The 18,690-nt window shown below is 42.3% G+C and overlaps 3 protein-coding genes across 5 annotated transcripts in view; 1 reads left to right on the top strand and 2 right to left on the bottom strand.

Annotated features, from left to right (window-relative positions):
- The window catches only part of LOC115048158 (RNA binding protein fox-1 homolog 2-like), a 42,425-nt gene extending 38,688 nt beyond the window's left edge, over window positions 1–3,737 (top strand). For 2 of the 3 annotated variants that reach the window (XM_029509476.1, XM_029509477.1), the window contains one exon: window positions 12–3,737. In XM_029509476.1, the coding sequence (XP_029365336.1) occupies window positions 12–56 (45 nt within the window). In that variant the 3' untranslated portion in view covers window positions 57–3,737. The remainder of the gene's footprint in view (window positions 1–11) is intronic. The other variant, XM_029509475.1, reaches the window with a different exon arrangement.
- A 1,095-nt stretch (window positions 3,738–4,832) lies between these two features.
- On the bottom strand, window positions 4,833–8,904 carry LOC115047531 (retinoic acid-induced protein 3). The gene is made up of 4 exons (XM_029508519.1): window positions 8,585–8,904; window positions 6,641–7,837; window positions 5,849–5,904; window positions 4,833–5,668 (listed from the first exon to the last, which is right to left on the bottom strand). The coding sequence occupies exons 2-4, from the start codon at window positions 7,776–7,778 to the stop codon at window positions 5,579–5,581; spliced, it is 1,284 nt and encodes a 427-aa protein (XP_029364379.1). The 5' UTR covers window positions 7,779–7,837; window positions 8,585–8,904; the 3' UTR covers window positions 4,833–5,578.
- A 2,414-nt stretch (window positions 8,905–11,318) lies between these two features.
- On the bottom strand, window positions 11,319–11,684 carry pde6hb (phosphodiesterase 6H, cGMP-specific, cone, gamma, paralog b). Its single transcript, XM_029509086.1, has 2 exons — window positions 11,542–11,684; window positions 11,319–11,436 (listed from the first exon to the last, which is right to left on the bottom strand). Exons 1-2 carry the CDS (start codon window positions 11,682–11,684, stop codon window positions 11,319–11,321), a joined length of 261 nt encoding a protein of 86 aa, XP_029364946.1.
- Between the last annotated feature and the right edge of the window lie 7,006 nt (window positions 11,685–18,690).

The following is an 18,690-nucleotide window of genomic DNA, read 5'->3' as shown; positions in this document are numbered from 1 at the left end:
TTCTCTTCCAGGCCAGTTTATACCGGGCAGGATACAGTAGGTTTGCCCCATACTAAAGCCACAAATCACACCCAAGGAATTCCACATCGCTCCAAAACACATTTTCAGGCTCTTTTTATGGCAAGAGCTCATCGTGCAGGCAGACAATAGACACAACCTGTGTGTGTGTGTGTGTGTGTTTTTTTTTTGTTTTGTTTTGTTTTGTTTAGGTTTGTTTTTGTTTTTGTATGCGTGTGTGTTTGTTTCTTTCTTATTTTTGTGGCGATAAGGTTTTGCCACATCATAAACTGTACTCTTCCACCTGTTGCTGACATGGAAAAAAAAAACACAAACAAACAAACAAAAAAAAAAACAACCAAGTGTTTCTCCCACATAAAAAGCTGGAGCCTAATTCTTTGATCTACGTGACACAATTTAGGATGGGTTTTAGAAACACAATGGGACCTGGAAGTGTGATCCTGAAGACTACAAACTTTTTTCCCTAAGGGTGTCTGAACATACTGTATATCCACTGCCCTATAAGACATAATCACACTTGTATACACACTTCTAACATTCAACACTAAGTATACATTTTCCTCTAGTTTACATTTTCCTTTAGTGTTGACCTGCACACAATGATAGAACTGCCACAGCACAGCGTTACTAAAAAAGGTACTTCTGTCTTTGAACACTACATTGATGTACAGATAGCCTCTCACAGGAGAGACCACACTCTGGTTTAACATTGTGGTATAGTGATGAAAAAAGAAGAATCAAACTGCTCAATACATCAGATGTAGGAATCATTGTTCTGTAAAGCTGAAAGAGTAAACATTCAGCTGGAGGGAACATGGGAGCATCTGACTGACAGAAACCACTGTTGTCCTGGCAACAGCACAGTATCACAACATGGAGGGAAAAGTCTCTTGTTTTTGTCATTTTCCAACATTGTCCAGCTTCCCCCAAATATAAAAGGAATTCCAAGAAAATTAATGTAAAAAAAGAACAAAAAAAGTTTGAAAATGACAAGGAAAAAAAACAAGTGGTTTGTTTTTTCTGCATTACCTCAGTTTTTCTTTTTTTTTTTGATTCTGTTAAGCTGCCATTGAAAAGAAATTGCATAGACATAGACATGTCATTATCTACATACATATAACATGGACGTGTTGAAAACTGTCCATTATTTTCAGTGACAAGAGCCATTTATTTGTCCTGACTGCTGGCCTAAATATATTCCTTTGTTACTCTTAAGTGCAACACTAAGCTGGGACATTGAATCACCTTCTGCCCCTTTCAGCCATGAACTGATCCTGTGTGTATGTCCACTTAGAGAATCCAATGCACTTCCCCTCAAAGGCTCCACCTTCTGCCAAAAAAAGGACTTGGTACATTTTCTTTCTGTGTCCCGAACCGTGAGACATTCCAGTGAATGAGCTGGTCGGATGGACAAGGAACCGTCAAAAGACAAATGAACTAGATTTAGCAAAGCTGATACGAAGCAGGAACGCCCACATGAGAAACTAATCATCTGCCAGTCAGCCAAATGGGAATCCCTCCTGGCCAATTGAGATATTTATGCCTACAGACGGCAGGCAGAGCTGTTCTGTGTGTGGAAATGGTGTCTGATCTCAACTCAGCAGAACAGTAGATCCCAGCAGAACAGCCCAGATTAGAATACAGTGAAGCCTGTTTGAAACAAAGACATTGCAGCCGTTAAATGGAGTCTTGAAGTAATGAGAATTTTTCTATTTATATTCACTGTTTTCACTCTTTGTCCACATCATTTTGTAATTTTAAATCCTTCATCATGCTCTATGGGAGTGTTTGCTCTGAATAGTTTTAAAGTTCTCTTTACCGGTCAGTCTGAAGGCTTCACAAAAGGACTGACAAGCAGACCATTTATAGACCAAGTCTCTGTCCTATGTATTACATCTGCATATATCCTCACTATGTTGTATTGCTATTATTTGCCTCTTTGGTTCCAAAGATTTTACTGAAGAAAGCACATTTTTGGTCCTAATGTATTTCTTATTTTTGTGGTTTTGTTGTTTTGTTGTTTTTTGTTTTTTTTTTTTTTCTTCTTCTTCTTTGTCATATTGTTTGTTTGTGGGTTGAAGCTGTATTTTGCAGTACAGTGTCGAAACAGAACCAGGAAAATGTCACTGACGCTCCAAAAAGACAGAATGCATGTTGTTAAAAAGGTTGCAGGAATTTGGGAAATTTGTAATTTGATTTGCTCCATGCACTAATTTATTCTCTCTCTTTTTTTCTTTTTTTTTTTTTTTTTTTTAACACGTGAACATGCTGTAGTTGCAGAGGTGTTTGCTGCAGACAAGGGAATTTGGAGCAGGTAGAGTCATGAGGGATATGCAGAAAGGTAGAGATAGACACGAGAGGGGATTGTGAATTGCCATTTGCCAACAGGTCCAAATTTTAGGCAAAGAAAATAGGGGAGCGATGCAGTCCACACAATGTTGAAAGGGCCCTGTGGCCCAGCAGTGGTCACCTTTTGAACAATGAAACAATGTGTGGGTGGTTAGTCGAGGGACATTGGCTATGATGGTGAAGGTGAGTAGCTGAGCCATTAATCTTTAGCTGACAGGATAACAACATCCCCCACCCCTCTTTTTTTATTTATTTTACCAGGGGGATAGAGAGAGCTCAGGGTGGAGCGGTCAGTGTGAGGAGGGGTAATATTGTTTTGTATGATTGTGAAAGCTGTGTGCAGTAGGTCCAATGAGTATTTCCAACGTGCATTACCTCTTTCTTTTTTTTTTTTTCTGTTTTATCATCCCTTACAAGTATTATCATAACTGTTGCTATGCATGCTTTTGTGAGAGAGGATGGGTGTCAGTCAGAGAATCTTTTCATTTGTGCATGAGTTCAAATCATAGTGCTGGAGGATAATGAGGAGGAGGGTCGGGTGTTTACATAGCAGGAGGGGGGGCATAGCAGCCTGGGATGTTATGTAATGCAAGGTGACAGGAGTGACTGAGGAATCTTAGTAAAGGTCCATTACTGCGTGTCTGGGTGGGGAGGGGAGAGCCAAGTGGCCTGCAGTCGCTTTATGGAAGCCGATTTGGTCCGCTTCAATAATCTGGGTTATCTCTGCTCTGCGCCTCTGTGGTTGTCGTGGTAATCACCAGTCATATCACATGTGTAAAGTTTAATTTGATATGTCTGGACCCCTGTGGGTTTTTGTGTGGCTTTTATAATGAAATAAATCTCAAAAAGTTCTAACGGTGACGACATGGGCCCACCAAAGAGATAACTCCACCCTAAAGTTGGTCTGCTTAAAGAGGTTCTGGCATCACGGCCAGTCCACAGAGATGCTGGTTTAGCAGCGTCTACACCTCACACAGTTGGCAAAATGTTGTGGTGCTTTTCTGATTATCAAGCAGCAACTGTGCTACAGCTGCACCAACTCCTGTGGTGTGTGTTTGAGGTGTGTCAGGCTAAAGATCACCCCTGTCACCCCCTCCCTCCCCGACTTAAATCCCAGCACTGTGCTCAAGTCAACCCAGTGGGAGTTTTTGTACAGGGCTTTATTAAATGGGTTTGAATTGCATGTGGAGTTTTCTTGTCACATGCTCTTAAAAGCTCATCTATCCAAGTGATTTTTCTTTTTTTTTTTCAGTAAGTGACATGTATTTTCTCACATTGTTTTATTTTGCCATCCTTGTGTCTGCCTTCTGTTTATTCTCTTCATTATTATTGAATGTATATAATAAATAAACTGTTTGGTTTTTATAGTGGTCCTTGGTTAATTATTACCTGAGCTCTGTGCTTTTCTCAAGTTTCCCTTAATTGTCCCAAAAATGTATTGTCAGCATGGGAGCAGAGTCCCACATATGTTCCTTAACGTTGGAGCTGGGGAACATTGTGTTATTTCCTACCCATGATTTCCTGAGTCTTATCATTTTTTCCAGTGTTTGTCTGGAATGAGATTATCCAATCAGGAGAGACTTCCTTAATAAACCTTCTATAGCAGGGGGACCCAAAAGAGGACTGTTGGTGATTCAACATGGTGTACGAGCTAAGAGGAGTTGCAGGATGAACAAGAATGCTGTCTCAGACTGTCCAGAAATGTTCTCCTCTCAGTGGAGCATTAGCTGCTGTGAGTCAGAGCACTGACGGAGACAATTGCGCTCGATAAATACTGCTCGGCTGGGCTGCATCAGTGTTAACGCTTCACTTTTGTTCCTCCAGACCAAATCAACTGCATGATAAGCTTTTTTCACCGCCTCCAACTTTCTCATCGCTGCCAAGGGGAACAATCTGGAACAATCTTTAATTGCATCTGGAGTTAATGGCCATAAATGGGTTGGATGTGACGGGAAACCTCATATCCCTGCTAATTGCTCTAATGCACAAGAGGCCAATTGCCAATTTGATGGCATGCACTCAGTGAGTAATTGAAGTTGGACTAATTGGTTGAATAGATTGAAGGCTGTGTGATAAGAGGGGGATGCTGAGCCAAGATTGCATCTGCTGAAGTGTGGAATCGACCTCTGTGGATGGCTGCAGGCCGCTATAAGAGGAAGAAAAGTGCAGAACAGGCCACCCCAAACTGATCCACCTGGGATAGTGAGCCTTAGTTCTTACACTGCAGTGATACATTAGTGGTTAGGTTCTGTTATCTGCTCTTCTCATCCACCCTGAGCAGAGCAGTGTCACTTGGTATGTCTAGACACTGCCCCCTGGTGGTTGAGCTTTGTTACTACCACTCTGAGGCTCAGGCTCCAGTTCACAGCAGGTGCCTGGAGGCATGGCATTGATTGTGGTTGGGGGAGAATATGGCCTTGGGTGTGCCATCTGTGCAGAGAAGGAAAAGCAAAGGTGGTGTGAACCTATTGCAACCAAATCTACACTGTAATAGATTAATCTTTTATTGGCAGCACTTGTTACAAGAATGTATAAAAATCATGAATATACGTAAGTGAAAAGAGGCACATCTTGTTTTCCTCTCACATTCCCAGGCACATAGGACTATCGAATGAGTTTGATGTAGTACGGCATCCAACAACTGTAACTCTGAATATGAAGATGTTAATCAGGAATGGCACGAGCCTCCCACAGTGCTGGCAGGTCTCCTCTCCTATCTTCCTCCAGCCTCATTTCATCTCACCCAAATGATTTTCTCTCCTCTCTGTACCATTCAGTTTGGCACCTTCAGAGTGACAGTTTCACGCCTCCTCTATCACCTCAGGGCTATTATATATCATCCCAGGCAAGCACGCAGGGTGCACACCACAAACACACACACACACACAGGCATAAGGATTCACTTCCACTAAGTATTTATGATGTAGCTTTCCCGCCAGTTGAAAACTGGGCTCAGTGATGAAACTCTGGCAGATGACTCCTCCTGAAGCCTTTTCTTCCTTCTCTTAGGGATGGAGACTTACATCCTATTGACAGACTTGACACAGCATTTCTTATAACGCGATGCGGAAATATTTACATTTGCTCAAGAAAATGAAAAATGGAAACATATCTTTGTGCCAAGTACGTGAAGTACAGATTAGTGCGTAGCTGGGTCATCCTCAGCTTTATCTTTTGTATCAGTATTATCGCACAGAAAATGAGCGTAGTTTTAGTCATGTCCATAATATTCATCATAAGGTTCCCTGTAGTTGGTGGTCTGAGGGCGAGGAATGGTGTAATCTTTGTTAGGGTCGATTTCCTGAAACACACAAATAATCACACATTCATCATGTCACTGGCATTTAAACCCATGATAAACTTTGCCTTCATTAATCATACTAATAAGTTCGCTAAAACTGGCTCCAGTAGTAAAAGGTCACAGTGTTTAATTGTAGAGTATGTGGAGTCTGACTGTTAATCCAAATGGTTGATTACTCACTGTCATGGAGAATCCAGACTCGTAGGGTGACCGGAGTGCTGGCTCAGCTCTCCGGCCTGAAGGGAGACACACGATACGCTTTGCTAATTATCAGTGTATTTCATACTGTTCATCATGAAGGGCCACGTGAAAGCTGAGCTCACTGGTGGCTGAATTCATTTGGGATTTGTAGTCATATTTTAATTCAAAAAGTGTCAATTTGTGAATCTGGAATTCCTGTCCGAACTCAGCCTATTTAAAATTTTTTGCTATATTTGCTTTTTAGCCCTTCTTTGTATACGGGCTAAAAGTGAGACTGCTGTGTTTTTTCTAAAAGAATAAAGTTATGGATGAAAGTTGAACAGCAGTGAAACATCGCGATGAGAGACTCAGAGGTTTTGCTATTTGCTGTTAAGCTCACCAGTTTTATAGTATTAGCTAATGTTGACATTAAGTGACGTTTGGCTCACGTTAACTCGCTTTTTGATTTTTTTTGTGTGGTAGAGTTCCTGAGTTATTCTGCTGTGAGCATACAAATGTTTTCAAGCTTTGAGCTGAGACAAACAGTCAATGTATGCATTTATCAATCAACTGCTTCCAGCATCAATTAACCATGTAAGCCATTTAAAATAAAAACATGAAGAAAAAATTCTAAACATGTGGCTTTTAGTGCTAAGTTCTTTATGACAGTGAATGCATGAACTTTGGACATGTGAAATGGAGCTTTTATTTTCTTGTTTATTTTCTAAGCACAATTCACTCATTTTTCATTATGCTCCAGTCAGTTTTTTGCTAACAAGGACAGCTTCTCACCTCTCCTGTTCTCGCCATCAGTCTCAAAGCTTCCATTTTCTCTTCCTTCTTTCTGACTGCTGAGTCCCGGGATATCAGCGCTGGGGCTGGTCCAGCCAGCGAAGCTTAAAGGGGCATCCTTAGCCCTCGCCTCCCCCCGACAGAGGAAGGCAACCTGGGATAACCCATGCCCCATGAGTAACACCCAGCCACTGGTCACCAGTGCAATGCAGAGTACTGGGTCGTCCCATTTTGGCCGGCGGTCCAGCTCTGGGTTTCCCTTGGTGAGCATAGTGATCCATACCACCCAGATGCAGACGGACAGCAGCATTGTGAGGCAGAGCAATGAGGCCTGCAGCCTCCCCTGATGATTGATGGGCCCTGTGTAACTGTAGCTGTATGTGGAGCAGGAGCGGCACATGAAGTGCAGGCAGAGGATTAAGCTTATCGCCAGGAGGCACAGCACGTAGATCTGCAGCATGACAAATTCCTCTGGGCTGTACTCACACGGCTTCTTTTCTCTGACCAACACGATGATCAGCCACTGTGCGGAAATGATCACCTGCACAGTGAAAAGCCCCAACACCAGGGCCGGCTCTCCCCAGCCGCGGGCAGCTGCGAAACCCAGCAGGGCAAGGCAGCGAGCCACTATGCATGAGAATGCCAGGGAGAAGAGCACGCTGAAGAGGAAGATCCTCGTGGGGCAAGTCTGAGGGGTAAGACGGATGATGAAGGAGAAGGTGATGGCGAAGATCCCTGCTGTGGCCAACAGGAATAGGGACATACAGGTCACAGTGCCTCCAATGCTGCTGCGTTGGTTCTTGGATGAGACTCTGATCCAACAGGACCAGAAGAGCAGGCTGAGGAGGAGACCCATGCTGAACAGGAAGCCGGCAGATGCCAAAGTCTCCAGTACAATCCCCCATGCGGCCCTGCGGTCGCACAGGTACCTGTATATGGGGCTCAGTCCTTTGCCACAGCCTCGCACACCCTTCAGGGAGGTATCATTTAAACCAGAGGAGGTGGTTGTACTGTTGACTGTGGGACTAGTTGAGTTGGTTGACTGGCCCAGACAGGTGAAAGGAACGTAGAGGATGAGCAGGAGGAGCGGGAGGGGGAGAGGGAATTTGTGCTTTTTGGATAAAAAGGCCATGTTCATTTGATAATCCACCTGGGGATTCAGTCCTTCCTTTCAACTGTCCTCTGACACGACAGGTCCTGAAACAAACAGCATGTCAGCGCAAAATATTCAACTGCACGTTTTTCTAAAAACCTAGGTTGTATTGGCTGAGGATGCATAAAATGGCAGACAGGATTACACAGAGGTCAGAGCGTGGAAAAGAAATAAGGTGAAGAAGGCTTGACAGCCGGAGTGAAAAGAATTGGAGCGGGGAGTTATATAAACGTGCCGGAACAAGGCAGAGACGAGGGTGAGCCGAGGACAAAGCCACTGTAACATGGAGCTGAGGCTGGGGCAGAACAGCAGCATGAACTGCTGCTGTGCTTTATACACTGCAAGCACTGCAGGGGAGAGACAGCCAACGATATTCACCCCTGATAAGATGCCACTTCCCCCAGTCTGTAACAGAGCCTTTGTTTCATCCCTCACTGATTCAAAGATGACCTTTGGCAGATTTATCACACATGAAATTTGAAACTTTGCCTCAACATTGACCATTTGTGTCACCAGCCAGGAAATCACAGGGGTTAGAGGGAGATTTGTGATGCAATGGCCACACCCAGTTTTAGGAGATTGTTTCTATGTGTCCCCTTCACTTTTCAGATGATTTGAATATGAGGCGCCAAGCAATGATTGTTGGATAACTGCAACAGCTGATATAATACTTACTGATAAGATAAAGGGCATTATTAGTTAAATGTTTTATAACTTTCAAATTTGCCAAATTAAATTTTATAATAAGAGGCCCATTCTTAGCAATCTCTATAATATAACAAGACACTTACCTTCAATCCTTTGAGAAGGGAGTCGGCCCGATTTCTCTTTGTAACCACACACCTAAAGTCTGGATTTGAAGAGTTCAGTAATGTCTGTCTGTGCAGCACTGGCTGCTGAGGTGTAGTTGTGGGCCTTCTACCTTGATGATGAGCCCATTTCTCTCCCCACCACAAGGACACAGGTCGAGCACACGATGAAAAGGAGAGGGAGTAATGGAGCCTCTGAGGTCTGGAGCCAAGGCGGAGAAAGGACTGTTTGCACCTTACAACAACAGGTTGGGTAAGAGCAGAGGAACCTGCACCTTGAACAAACTCATACTTTCCTTTTAGACCCCTCCTGTTTCTCTTCCTGTCCGTGTCCCTCCCTGAATAGGTGGGGCTCACACACCTGGAGGTGTTCATCCACATAAGCACACACTGGGAGGGATAGTTGTCTCCTCCCTGTTCACAAATCCCTTTTCCTGAAAGAATTTGCATCCCATTTGTGTGGCTCACAGACTCTTTAAGTGAAGTAACCAGTGTCCTTGGCACTTTTGAGGTCTGTCATTTAAAATAAATCCTGAGAAAGGGTGAGAAGCAGGGAGGGCGTGAATCTGAGTCCAACTGACTCATCTCAGCCTCACCAGCATAGAGAACAGGACCGGCCTGTCACCTTAGTTACTGGCAAATCACAGCAACAACAAATTGAAATCACGGAGTCAGCCCCGGGGAGAATAGTCAGTGATTTCTAACTGTTGTCTTTTACAAGCCCATACGTAACACTTCAGGTCATGCCTGAACAAGTAGAGAGTGTATAAGGTGTGTTCAGTTGAATCTGAAGTTTCTCTTCAACTCTCAATTCACTGAGGCGGTGCAAAACAAAGAGGAACAGAGTTTTATCTTTTCAGTCGAAGAGCTTGTGTGTTTGCACCGTGAATTGTTTATTAAACCATAATCTCTCATCCACTTTACATTCCAACCGGTCTGAAATCTGAAGTCTCCCTGTTGTGTTAACACCAGAGGAAGTCAAGGTTGGCAGGAAGAATTCACGTTCAGCGTGTCAGCCACTTGGTGCTGCTCACTCGGCTGAAGAGACATCCCACTGTGTCAACACTGGCCAAATGGTTGTTTGGGTAACTGTTTAAGAGTAAAGTCAGAATTTTCTAATTTAATATTCTTCAGATGGATGTCAGTATTGTTCTGTCTGACTTTCTTGGTCGCTGTGTTTTAGTCCTTCCTGGTTTTCAATGCAGGGCACAGCTTGGCTACTTCAGCGTCTTTCTTCACCCGCCCTCCCAAAACATGTCCACGAAATGCTGCCGCCAAGCTTTTCACTTGCAAGACTGATTCGGACTGGTCTCCACCAGCTCTCCATCGCACCCACAGTTCAATCAAAGGTTCTTGTAATCGCTTCCAAAGCTCGGCCAGGCACCTGTCTACAGTGAGACAGCCACTGCAGCTCCATGCCAGCAGACTGAGGTCATATGATCGCATTATTGGGTGTCTTTAGACTAACTGAATTCACATAAGGTATGTACTATATCCATAAAAACTGTCTCCAGCCAATCTGACACCCTGAACATGACGTAGAGCTTCAGCTTTCATTATTCACTTTAATGTTGCTACAGTTTGGTGTGTGAGCTGCAGTAGGACTTGTTCACTTTACCAGCTCGTGAGCAGACCAGCTGTTCTTCTTGTCAAATGAGAAGAAAACACAGTTTGTTGTTGCATGACATCCGAAAAGGCAAACACCTTGGTTTGTTTCTTGTTTGCAACAAAGAGACTGTGGGAGTGGGATGATTTCAGGGTGCCTTAAAATAAGCTCACTTATTATTAGATGTACTCAGACAGTACTGTAGTTAACTCATTGAAGTCAATGTGTTCAGTTTGCAAGACAACTGGGAAATAATGTTTGTCACTCAAGGTCTTTATTAGTGATATTATTTGTAGTTGGTGTTTGATGAAAAAAAGAAGGACAAGATTACTGAAAATATACACGTTTACTAGAATAATCAGGGCTTACCAGTTCACAGTACATTTTCTCTCGTTGTGCTCGCAACACAAAACATACAGCATACGTCTTTATTTTCTCTAAAGAGGGACGTGGTATCAGATAGCAGCAAGGAAAGAGATGGAGAGTGGGATAAAAGGGAGTTCTTCCTTCATAATCACGTGAAAGCGCATTGTAGTTTTCAGCGTTACGGCATTTTGCACGATCTCTTTACATCCCTTGATGTTCACAGTAACCTTGTGCACATGGAGTACAAAATACAACGTAAGAGGAAGGAAGTATAAAAGGTAAGATAAAAAGGTAAAAAGGTACAATGCTGACAACAAAATATTTACAATTATATAGACAGCTAGAAGCAAATACAAGCTAGAATTAACTAGTGTTTTGCTTGCGTCCATAGCCGTGGTTTCTGGTAGGAAGAGGGTAGATGGGGATGAGAAGGGAGGAGAAGTCCGGAGTGGAAGAGAGGAAGAGGAAGGGAAGAAGGTTTTTCTCGTCTTTTCATTTCAAGTATATATACTGTAAACAGTATCATATAATAATAATAATAATGTTAATATAAAAATAGCAGTTTTATGCTCTCATCCACTCAGTGGAGGAAAACACGAGGTAGACAGACGAGAGGACATTAGGGGGTTTGCCGGCAGCCCCATAATGACGCGCCAAGCTGAGACAGGGGAGAAGGCAGGCAGGCGAAGGGGGATTAGACAGAGGAGAGGAAGAGACAGGTGAGGAAGGCAGGAGGCAGCACGTTTAAATGATTCCGTATTTGGCCAAGTCGCTGAGCTCCATGTCGCCGAAGGCTTCCCATGGGCACACTACTGTAATGTCAGTGCCAAGACCCTCCATGCCGGGGATATCGTCTCCAAAGCTGGAGGAGAGAAAACCGAGACGTAAGTGGCCAACATCCAAGTGCATAAACAGCCAAACATCGACGACTTTAGGTCTGTGTAAGTAATAGGAAAAGGCTTTTTACCCCTTCTGGCCGGGTTTGGGGGCTTTGCTCTTAAATGTGCGAGTCTGCCTCTGCTTGAACTTGGGTGGTCCCCTCTTGGGTGTGGTGGGGCCAGTGGCTCCACCAGGGGCCAGGGCGCTTCCTGCAGGGGGGCTGGCGTTCATTTCTGATGAGGGTCTCTAAAACACAGAACAGCATGCGATCACACGAGTGTCTCCTCAGAGATGCTCTTTTGTCCTCTGCCCCTCTTTCTGCTGCCCTCTGTTAATCCTGTTTCCTTCCAGATTTCAGTGTCCAGTGGGGATTATGCAGATTAGGTTAAACAGAAAGATTAGCTCTAATCCCTCTCTGATCACCAGCAGACTAATTCCACTTTTAAACAACAAGGGATACAACATGTGACATGTGATGAGGAAACCACTTCTACTTTTAATGTGAACTCTTCAGATCTGGTGCCAAAAATTTAGGACACTGATTATTACTGCAATGACATCATCTGAGAAATCCTCTATTATGCTTTCATTTGACTGGATTTGCTTCTGTTTGTGGCATTTAAACTCAATGCTCTCTCTGCCTGCCATAGGCTGCATCAGTGCTCTGTCTGTCCCGTCTTCATCTCTAACCTGATCTTAGAGAGTATCCTGTCTGAGCTCCACTTCGGTGACTGCTGACACCCGTAGTCTAATCCTGTTAAGGTGGTTTAACGGAGGTGGAAAACGCCCCGGTTGAACATGTTATGTAACCCAAAGCTATGCACCACCTGCATCAGCAGCAGCAGACCTCTTCTGGCTGTGGATGGAGTTTACAAAGAATCTCCTGAGCTGACTACCTTTCTGCTCTCATGCTTGGAGAGCCGTGAAACTGTGCCAGCGCTGTGCTGTGGAGAATCCGCCCCATGTGTTATTAGCCATCTGTTGCTGTGATTGTTGCCCCCAAAGTCAATCCTCTTTGGAGTGGGCATTAGAAAATACACACACCTGCTCCCGTCTTAAGCCAAGTTCCTTTTTCACGCCATTTTGTAAGACTGTGGTTTTGTTTGATGGTGTATTTTAAATATTAGACTGGCCTGTTCTAACCCTAACCCTAACCCTAACCCTTTTTTTTTTTTTTTTTAGAAACAAGAAATTGTAACATCAAAGAAGTCAAGGCTGCATATAAGCATCCTGCTCCTTTAAAGCAAACGCTGGAATTCAGTTAATCCACATTGTCCTGTTAGTCATCCACTAGATCAGGGCTGACGTGACTCATTGCAACTATAAACAAGTTGCTTCTATTTCAAATCCAGTGGTGTTGTTAAAAAGTGAGTAGTGGCAGTTGCTTTCGTCAGTGAGCTGTAGCAGCAGTAGGTTGTTCTTACCTGTCGTCACAGATGTTCCAAGAGGCCACTGCCGGTCTCTTCTTAGAGCTCCTGCTTCTTCTTCTTGGGTTTGTGAAGATGTACCATCTGTGCTGTGCTTTTATACCTTCATCTTTAATCCCCTCTACCTCCTTTTCCAGTCACATGACCACAGGTCAGCCAAACTTTTTCCACCACCCCCCCCGCCCTGACTCTCAGTGTCCTTGTTCCCATCACCCCTCCCATCACTGTTTTCCGTACCCGTCATGGCAAGGAGGCAGCATAGACGGTGTCAAAGATCAATCTAGAAGGCTTTCATAGGGCTTATCCCCCTAAACCTCAGTGCTTTTGCATCTACAGCTGAGCTGTGAGGAGACGACCCAACGATCGCGTTTCAGGTCCATGTGAGTTGTTGCTCTCACATGCAGCAGCCTGTTGACTGTTGGTTCTGTATGTTCTCAGGTAAACAATGGTCAAGCTGACCTTACAGAAAAGTGTGTTTTTCTTCAATAGCATGCCAAACGTCCATTAAGAAACAAAACTGTACCCAGAATAACAAAACATATAAGTTATAATTCATGTGAATTTAATTTAGACAGATAGCTTCTTATTTCTGTGATCGAAGTTACATGATTATATTATGAGACAAGCAGAGAAAACTGCACTACTGTAGCCCTTTAAATGAAGAAAGTCATTTAAGAAACCCTGTTTACATCAGGATCTGGCTGTGGACCTAAAAGGCGGAGCTGGTCAGATGTGGCTAAATGTGATGATACACAAACATCCTCCTCCACCATTAACTGCACGTTAAATTTCAAATGGTATAAATGATGAGGAATCAAGCTGCATTAGGTTTTATGATGGGAATCAAATTAAAGTGACACCATTTCAAACATCACTTCTCTCTGTCCTCTCCACAGTTAGAAGCGTTGGGCTATTTCTGCAAAATTAGAGTAAGTTACATTTCCTTTTAGTCTGAACTTCACAACCTGGGTTTGGCACCCAGTGTGTGCGCACTGCGAAGGCAGTGGAATAGTACTTACACTGATGAACACCAGTGACATCACCAGAAGGTGGGAGCCCCGGAGTTTGTGGAGAAGATTTCAAACTAAACAACCAGAAGGTCCAGTGTCCTTTGACTTGACTTTGACTTCAAGGAAGGAATGTAGTATTTAGGGCAATCTTAAAAATGTGCCTCCTCATGATGTGTACTTCATTATCGAGATGACTTCTTACAATAGAAAAAAAAAAAAACACCCAATTTTTTATATTGGAGTAAATCATCTGGCATCTGACGTGGAAAAGGTGGAACTGAAAGAGAGGATCCCAGATCAGCCTCCCTGGAACTGTGAAAAAGCCACGGCACACACACAGAGCCATCATTTTTTGGAAAGCTGGTCATCTTGTCCGTTCATGCATTATTCAAGATGCATTTGAGGCTGCGCACACATCTACTCTCAAGTGCAAACTGTGTTAGCAGATACTTAGTCTAGTTTAATACCAACAAACACAAACCAAAGGAAAACGCTTCTGTCTGAGTAGTTATGTTTTTATTATTTCACAGATGGAGTTATTATTCCTTTTTTAAAATTCTATTCTTATTTTTGGTTTTTCTCGCTTTCTCCCTTAAATTCTTAGCTAATATCTTTGTGTTTTTATGATTTAAAGGGCCTGCAGTTATGCCACTGGCTGTGAATCTATTTTAATGCTAAGTTGTGTAAAATAGTAATATAATATTTATCAAAATGTGCTGTATTTGACCTATCCATGGTGACGAAGACTGAAGGTGGAGGGGGGCATGACCAGACCATGTTTCAGTGACCCATTCAGTTTATTTCAGTGAGTGACTAATCCAGTTCAGGGCTAAGACATCTGTTAAATTGAATTTTTCAAAGTGATCAAATTATCACCGTGTACTATCCAGCAGGTCATGGTGACTTCACATCAACCTAGATGACTGTTCGGTTGTCACAGGTGTTCAATTTTGTGGCTATTATGGTCAAATATTCCTTAAACAGATTTAATCAACTGAAAACGGAAGCAGGATAAGTGTTGTCGGTGCTTTTTAGATTAACGGAACAGTTAGAAATAAAGGTTGATTATATCTCCTTTTTTTAATGCACAAAGTGATATACTATACTTTATACGTGTTTGGAATAGAGTTCAGTCACATCCTGTACACTGATGAGGTTTTGAGAGCAGGGCCACATGGATACTTGGCCTCAAATGAGGGCAGTGGCTAAGCTTCTTTAACTGTATGTAGGCTATAGGTAGGAAGATGCTGCTTGGCCTCTTTAGCCACACAGCCGGCAGTTCTGCCCACTGTCATGGAAACGCTGGATTCACCGTCTATGTTTTGGGCACCAAAGTGACTAACAACCGTGTCTCTGACAGTGGCGGGCCGGCTGCTGAAAGTCTGATATGCGCATTTCAAGTTCACCAGTAAAATCCGTAAAACAGTTCAACATAATGCAGCTTTCTGACGATCAATGAACGCAGTCAGCCGTCTTTTTGTTGTCTTTTTTACGCACAACAAGCGATGTCATTAGTCTGCAATGGGAACAAACCTCCCAGCAATGCTCCTGTAATTACACCTAAGCTGATTTTTCAGTGGCCTCTTTAAACTATTCCAGCGAGTAATCAACAAACCGCTCTAAACTGAAGAGCTCAGTGTTGACATCTCTGAATTGTAGGTCATTATGTCAATCTCGGAGCCCATCCCTCTTCTGTCTGCGTGCAACTCACTAATGCTAAGGGTACTAATTAGATTAACAAATGGACACAGCATTAAAAAAATAGCACTGGGACAGCGAGATGACGCAACATTTTATGTTCAAGGAGCACTGAGCTGTTCAACTTCACCGGCAGTGTTTTTTAGCTTCACATTTGTATAAACATCTTCTAAATCCAGTATGAGCTCAGCAGACAACCCTGTTCTATCATGAACCTTATGAATTCTGGCTCAACCACACTCTTTTTACGTCCAAGCCTTCTGCCTTGGGAGGCCCCTCATACAGTGCTGGGATATAGTACATATGATCTATGGATATGTACAGAGGTGTAGATCATGCCTCGCTCAAAGAAGCCAGGAGTGAGTATTCTGGGCAACGAACAAACCTTTTTGTGAGTCTAGACGAGACTCAGGAAACCACAGTCTCAAGAGTCACGCTGGACTCACACACTGAACACACCCTTTAAGCCCAAGCCAGATATACATTCTTATATTTCAAACTTTATTTTTAAGAAAAAAAAAAAAAAGAGTCAGAGAAATGTGGCTGTAACAAGCTTTTTCCCCAACGGATAGAATTAGGGAAGAAGCCCCAAATGCATTAATATTCACATTGCTTTTAGTAAACCTTTTACAAGGCTGTACCTTTCAAGGCTTTGATTTAAGATGCATTCCCAACCGCCTTAGATGGCAAAATAAACACTCCCATTCACAGTTTGGTCTGCTCGCTGTGATGAAAGCCACTGAAACAGTCTTGATCAAGATAAACCAACTTAATTGTAGGTGAAGAGACATTCAAACGGAAAAACTATGACTAAAGACATCTATCAGGGGTTTAACAAGGAGCATGAAGTGCATTAAAGGAAATGAGATAGTCAGCACGACCAGGTAGTACGTTGGATGGTACAGTAGAGAACTGGATTATATCGGAGGAGCAGTCCAGGAAATTATTTCTATTAAGAAATCCTGTCAAAATAAAACCCTTTCATAAAACAGGAACTGCAAAATGTGATCAGCCACCTTTAACAGTTTTCAGGGGTTATGTGTAAAAAGGCAACAGCTAGGCTCATCGTAGGCTTCAGCATGAACCTAACGCCATATCATAAGATGTCTGCCTGTATGAGTAGGGGCAAAGAGCTCAGACTGTCTGGCCTGCCGGTGAACATGAGGTCAGACGACAGCGGGGCAGTACTGGTGTTGACAGTTCAGAGAAAGACATGGCAGATCACATGCGGCCTACTTTACACCGGCCACATATCCTAATCCCATCTGAGTTCTGATCATCGACGGCAGTATTGACCTCTGGCCTCAGCTGCACGCTCATATGTTTAATTCAATGGTTTGTAAGTGTTGTCCTAAACTGACAGATTCATGTGTCGAGGTCCAAATGTTTGAATAACAAGGCCAGCCATATTAAGGTGGATGATGTTAACATGTTTTAGTCGTACAGCTGAACTGTTTGGATGTGCTTGTCGTGTTTATATTATAGCAACTAGTGGCAGAAGCTTAAGACCATTTCATTCCCTTTATTATTCACTTTCGTTTGCTTTTTATCCACTAAGTTATTAAAACTGTCTGCTTTTGTGAACCGTTTCATCTGTTCATTCATTACTTTTAGCTATTTAATCAATGCATCACTTCACTTCATCTAAGATAATTTACTTTTAGTTTTTCATTTGTTTTTGTAATACCATGAGTTCTAGTTTTACTATTTCATTCATTTTCACTGACTTTTGGCTTCCTGCCTGAGCCTCATCTTAGTAAAGTTATTGGTTTTCCTTCTTTCTAAATAGTGGCATCTGTTTTTCCAGCACCGCAGTGGCTCCATCTGTGGATGTCACTTATTTCAGACATAACATTGATATAAATAATTCCATATACTTTTAAATAGTCAAACTGCTTTACAATTGTTCCACTCACAGCTGCTGATCTCTTTTATCACAGAGCTGAGAAACACTCCTGTGTGGTAAAGGTTGACACAAGCAAATCAGCCTGTGCATCTTACCTGAAGAGTTGCACGTCCTATACACAGTTTCATTGTCGTTGCCTTTGTGTTTTTAAGTGATGTTGCACGCAGTTTTCCTTTTCCTTTTGATAAAAATTCAAGCTAATTTGTAATTGGGTAAGGCAGACTGATCATCTTGGCTCAAGTTATCTTTGTGACTGTTTTATCTAGGATGTTCTGACTCATACGTGTAACTAATTAAGCTTTTTTTTTTTTTTTGGAGAGGCACAGCAACCTTGAAACAAAGAATTATAATCTTAAGATTTACGCCTTGAGTTTTTCAATTATTTCTGTTTCTATATAAGATTGTGCTGCCATGTCTGTCTTTCCAATAGCTCTCTAATGGGTTTTTTTTTTTTCTTTTGTTTTGGTCTTGATGTTGGTACATTGTTTATTCTATTTTATAATTTCTATTGTGCATTTTGCTCTCTCTAATCTGCCACTTCTTTTCTATTGCTTGATTAAGATGTAATTAGTGACTGATTTCAGGACACGTGTAAATATATCCTTCTTAAAGACATAACTTGTTTTTTATGTTTGCAGAAAAATTAGCTGAGATATCAAGTTCTTAAAAACATCCCTGCTTCATATTTTACATAAATTGCTTTAATTCCAGTTCAGTCTGTTCTCACTTTTGATTGAAATTCTACGTGATGACTTCCTAAATTCACTTCAAAGCTAACTAATAATTTTTCTCATTCATGCAAACACATTACACATTTCCATTTCTTATCTGTCACGCTTCCTTAAGTTTTGAGGCGTGAAATCCCTTCAGTTTTAGTCCAAAGCTTTTACTTTTTTTTACTTGCAAATTCTTTCATATATAGGTTTGCCTGTAGTAAATATATTCTTTTGATTAGTGGGATTATTCTTCCTGTGCTGCATATTTCCATTTAAAAGCAGTCCAATTCCTGAGCATTTCTGTGCCATTGAAACAGCTTGTGTGGAATATTTTGTGTCGAGTCATTGCATTATTAAAACAAAGACTGGGGCGGCAGTACTTTGTTTTCAGTAACTTCTGCCGTAGTTTTAGCAGAATCTGTAAAGACATTACTTTTTGCAGCACCTTTTGTAATTTTACACTATTACATGAAGGGTTTG

This window comes from Echeneis naucrates, chromosome 8, assembly GCF_900963305.1.
Source record: "Echeneis naucrates chromosome 8, fEcheNa1.1, whole genome shotgun sequence".
NCBI classification, from domain to species: domain Eukaryota; kingdom Metazoa; phylum Chordata; class Actinopteri; order Carangiformes; family Echeneidae; genus Echeneis; species Echeneis naucrates.
This window is presented reverse-complemented; position numbering and strand designations above follow the sequence as displayed.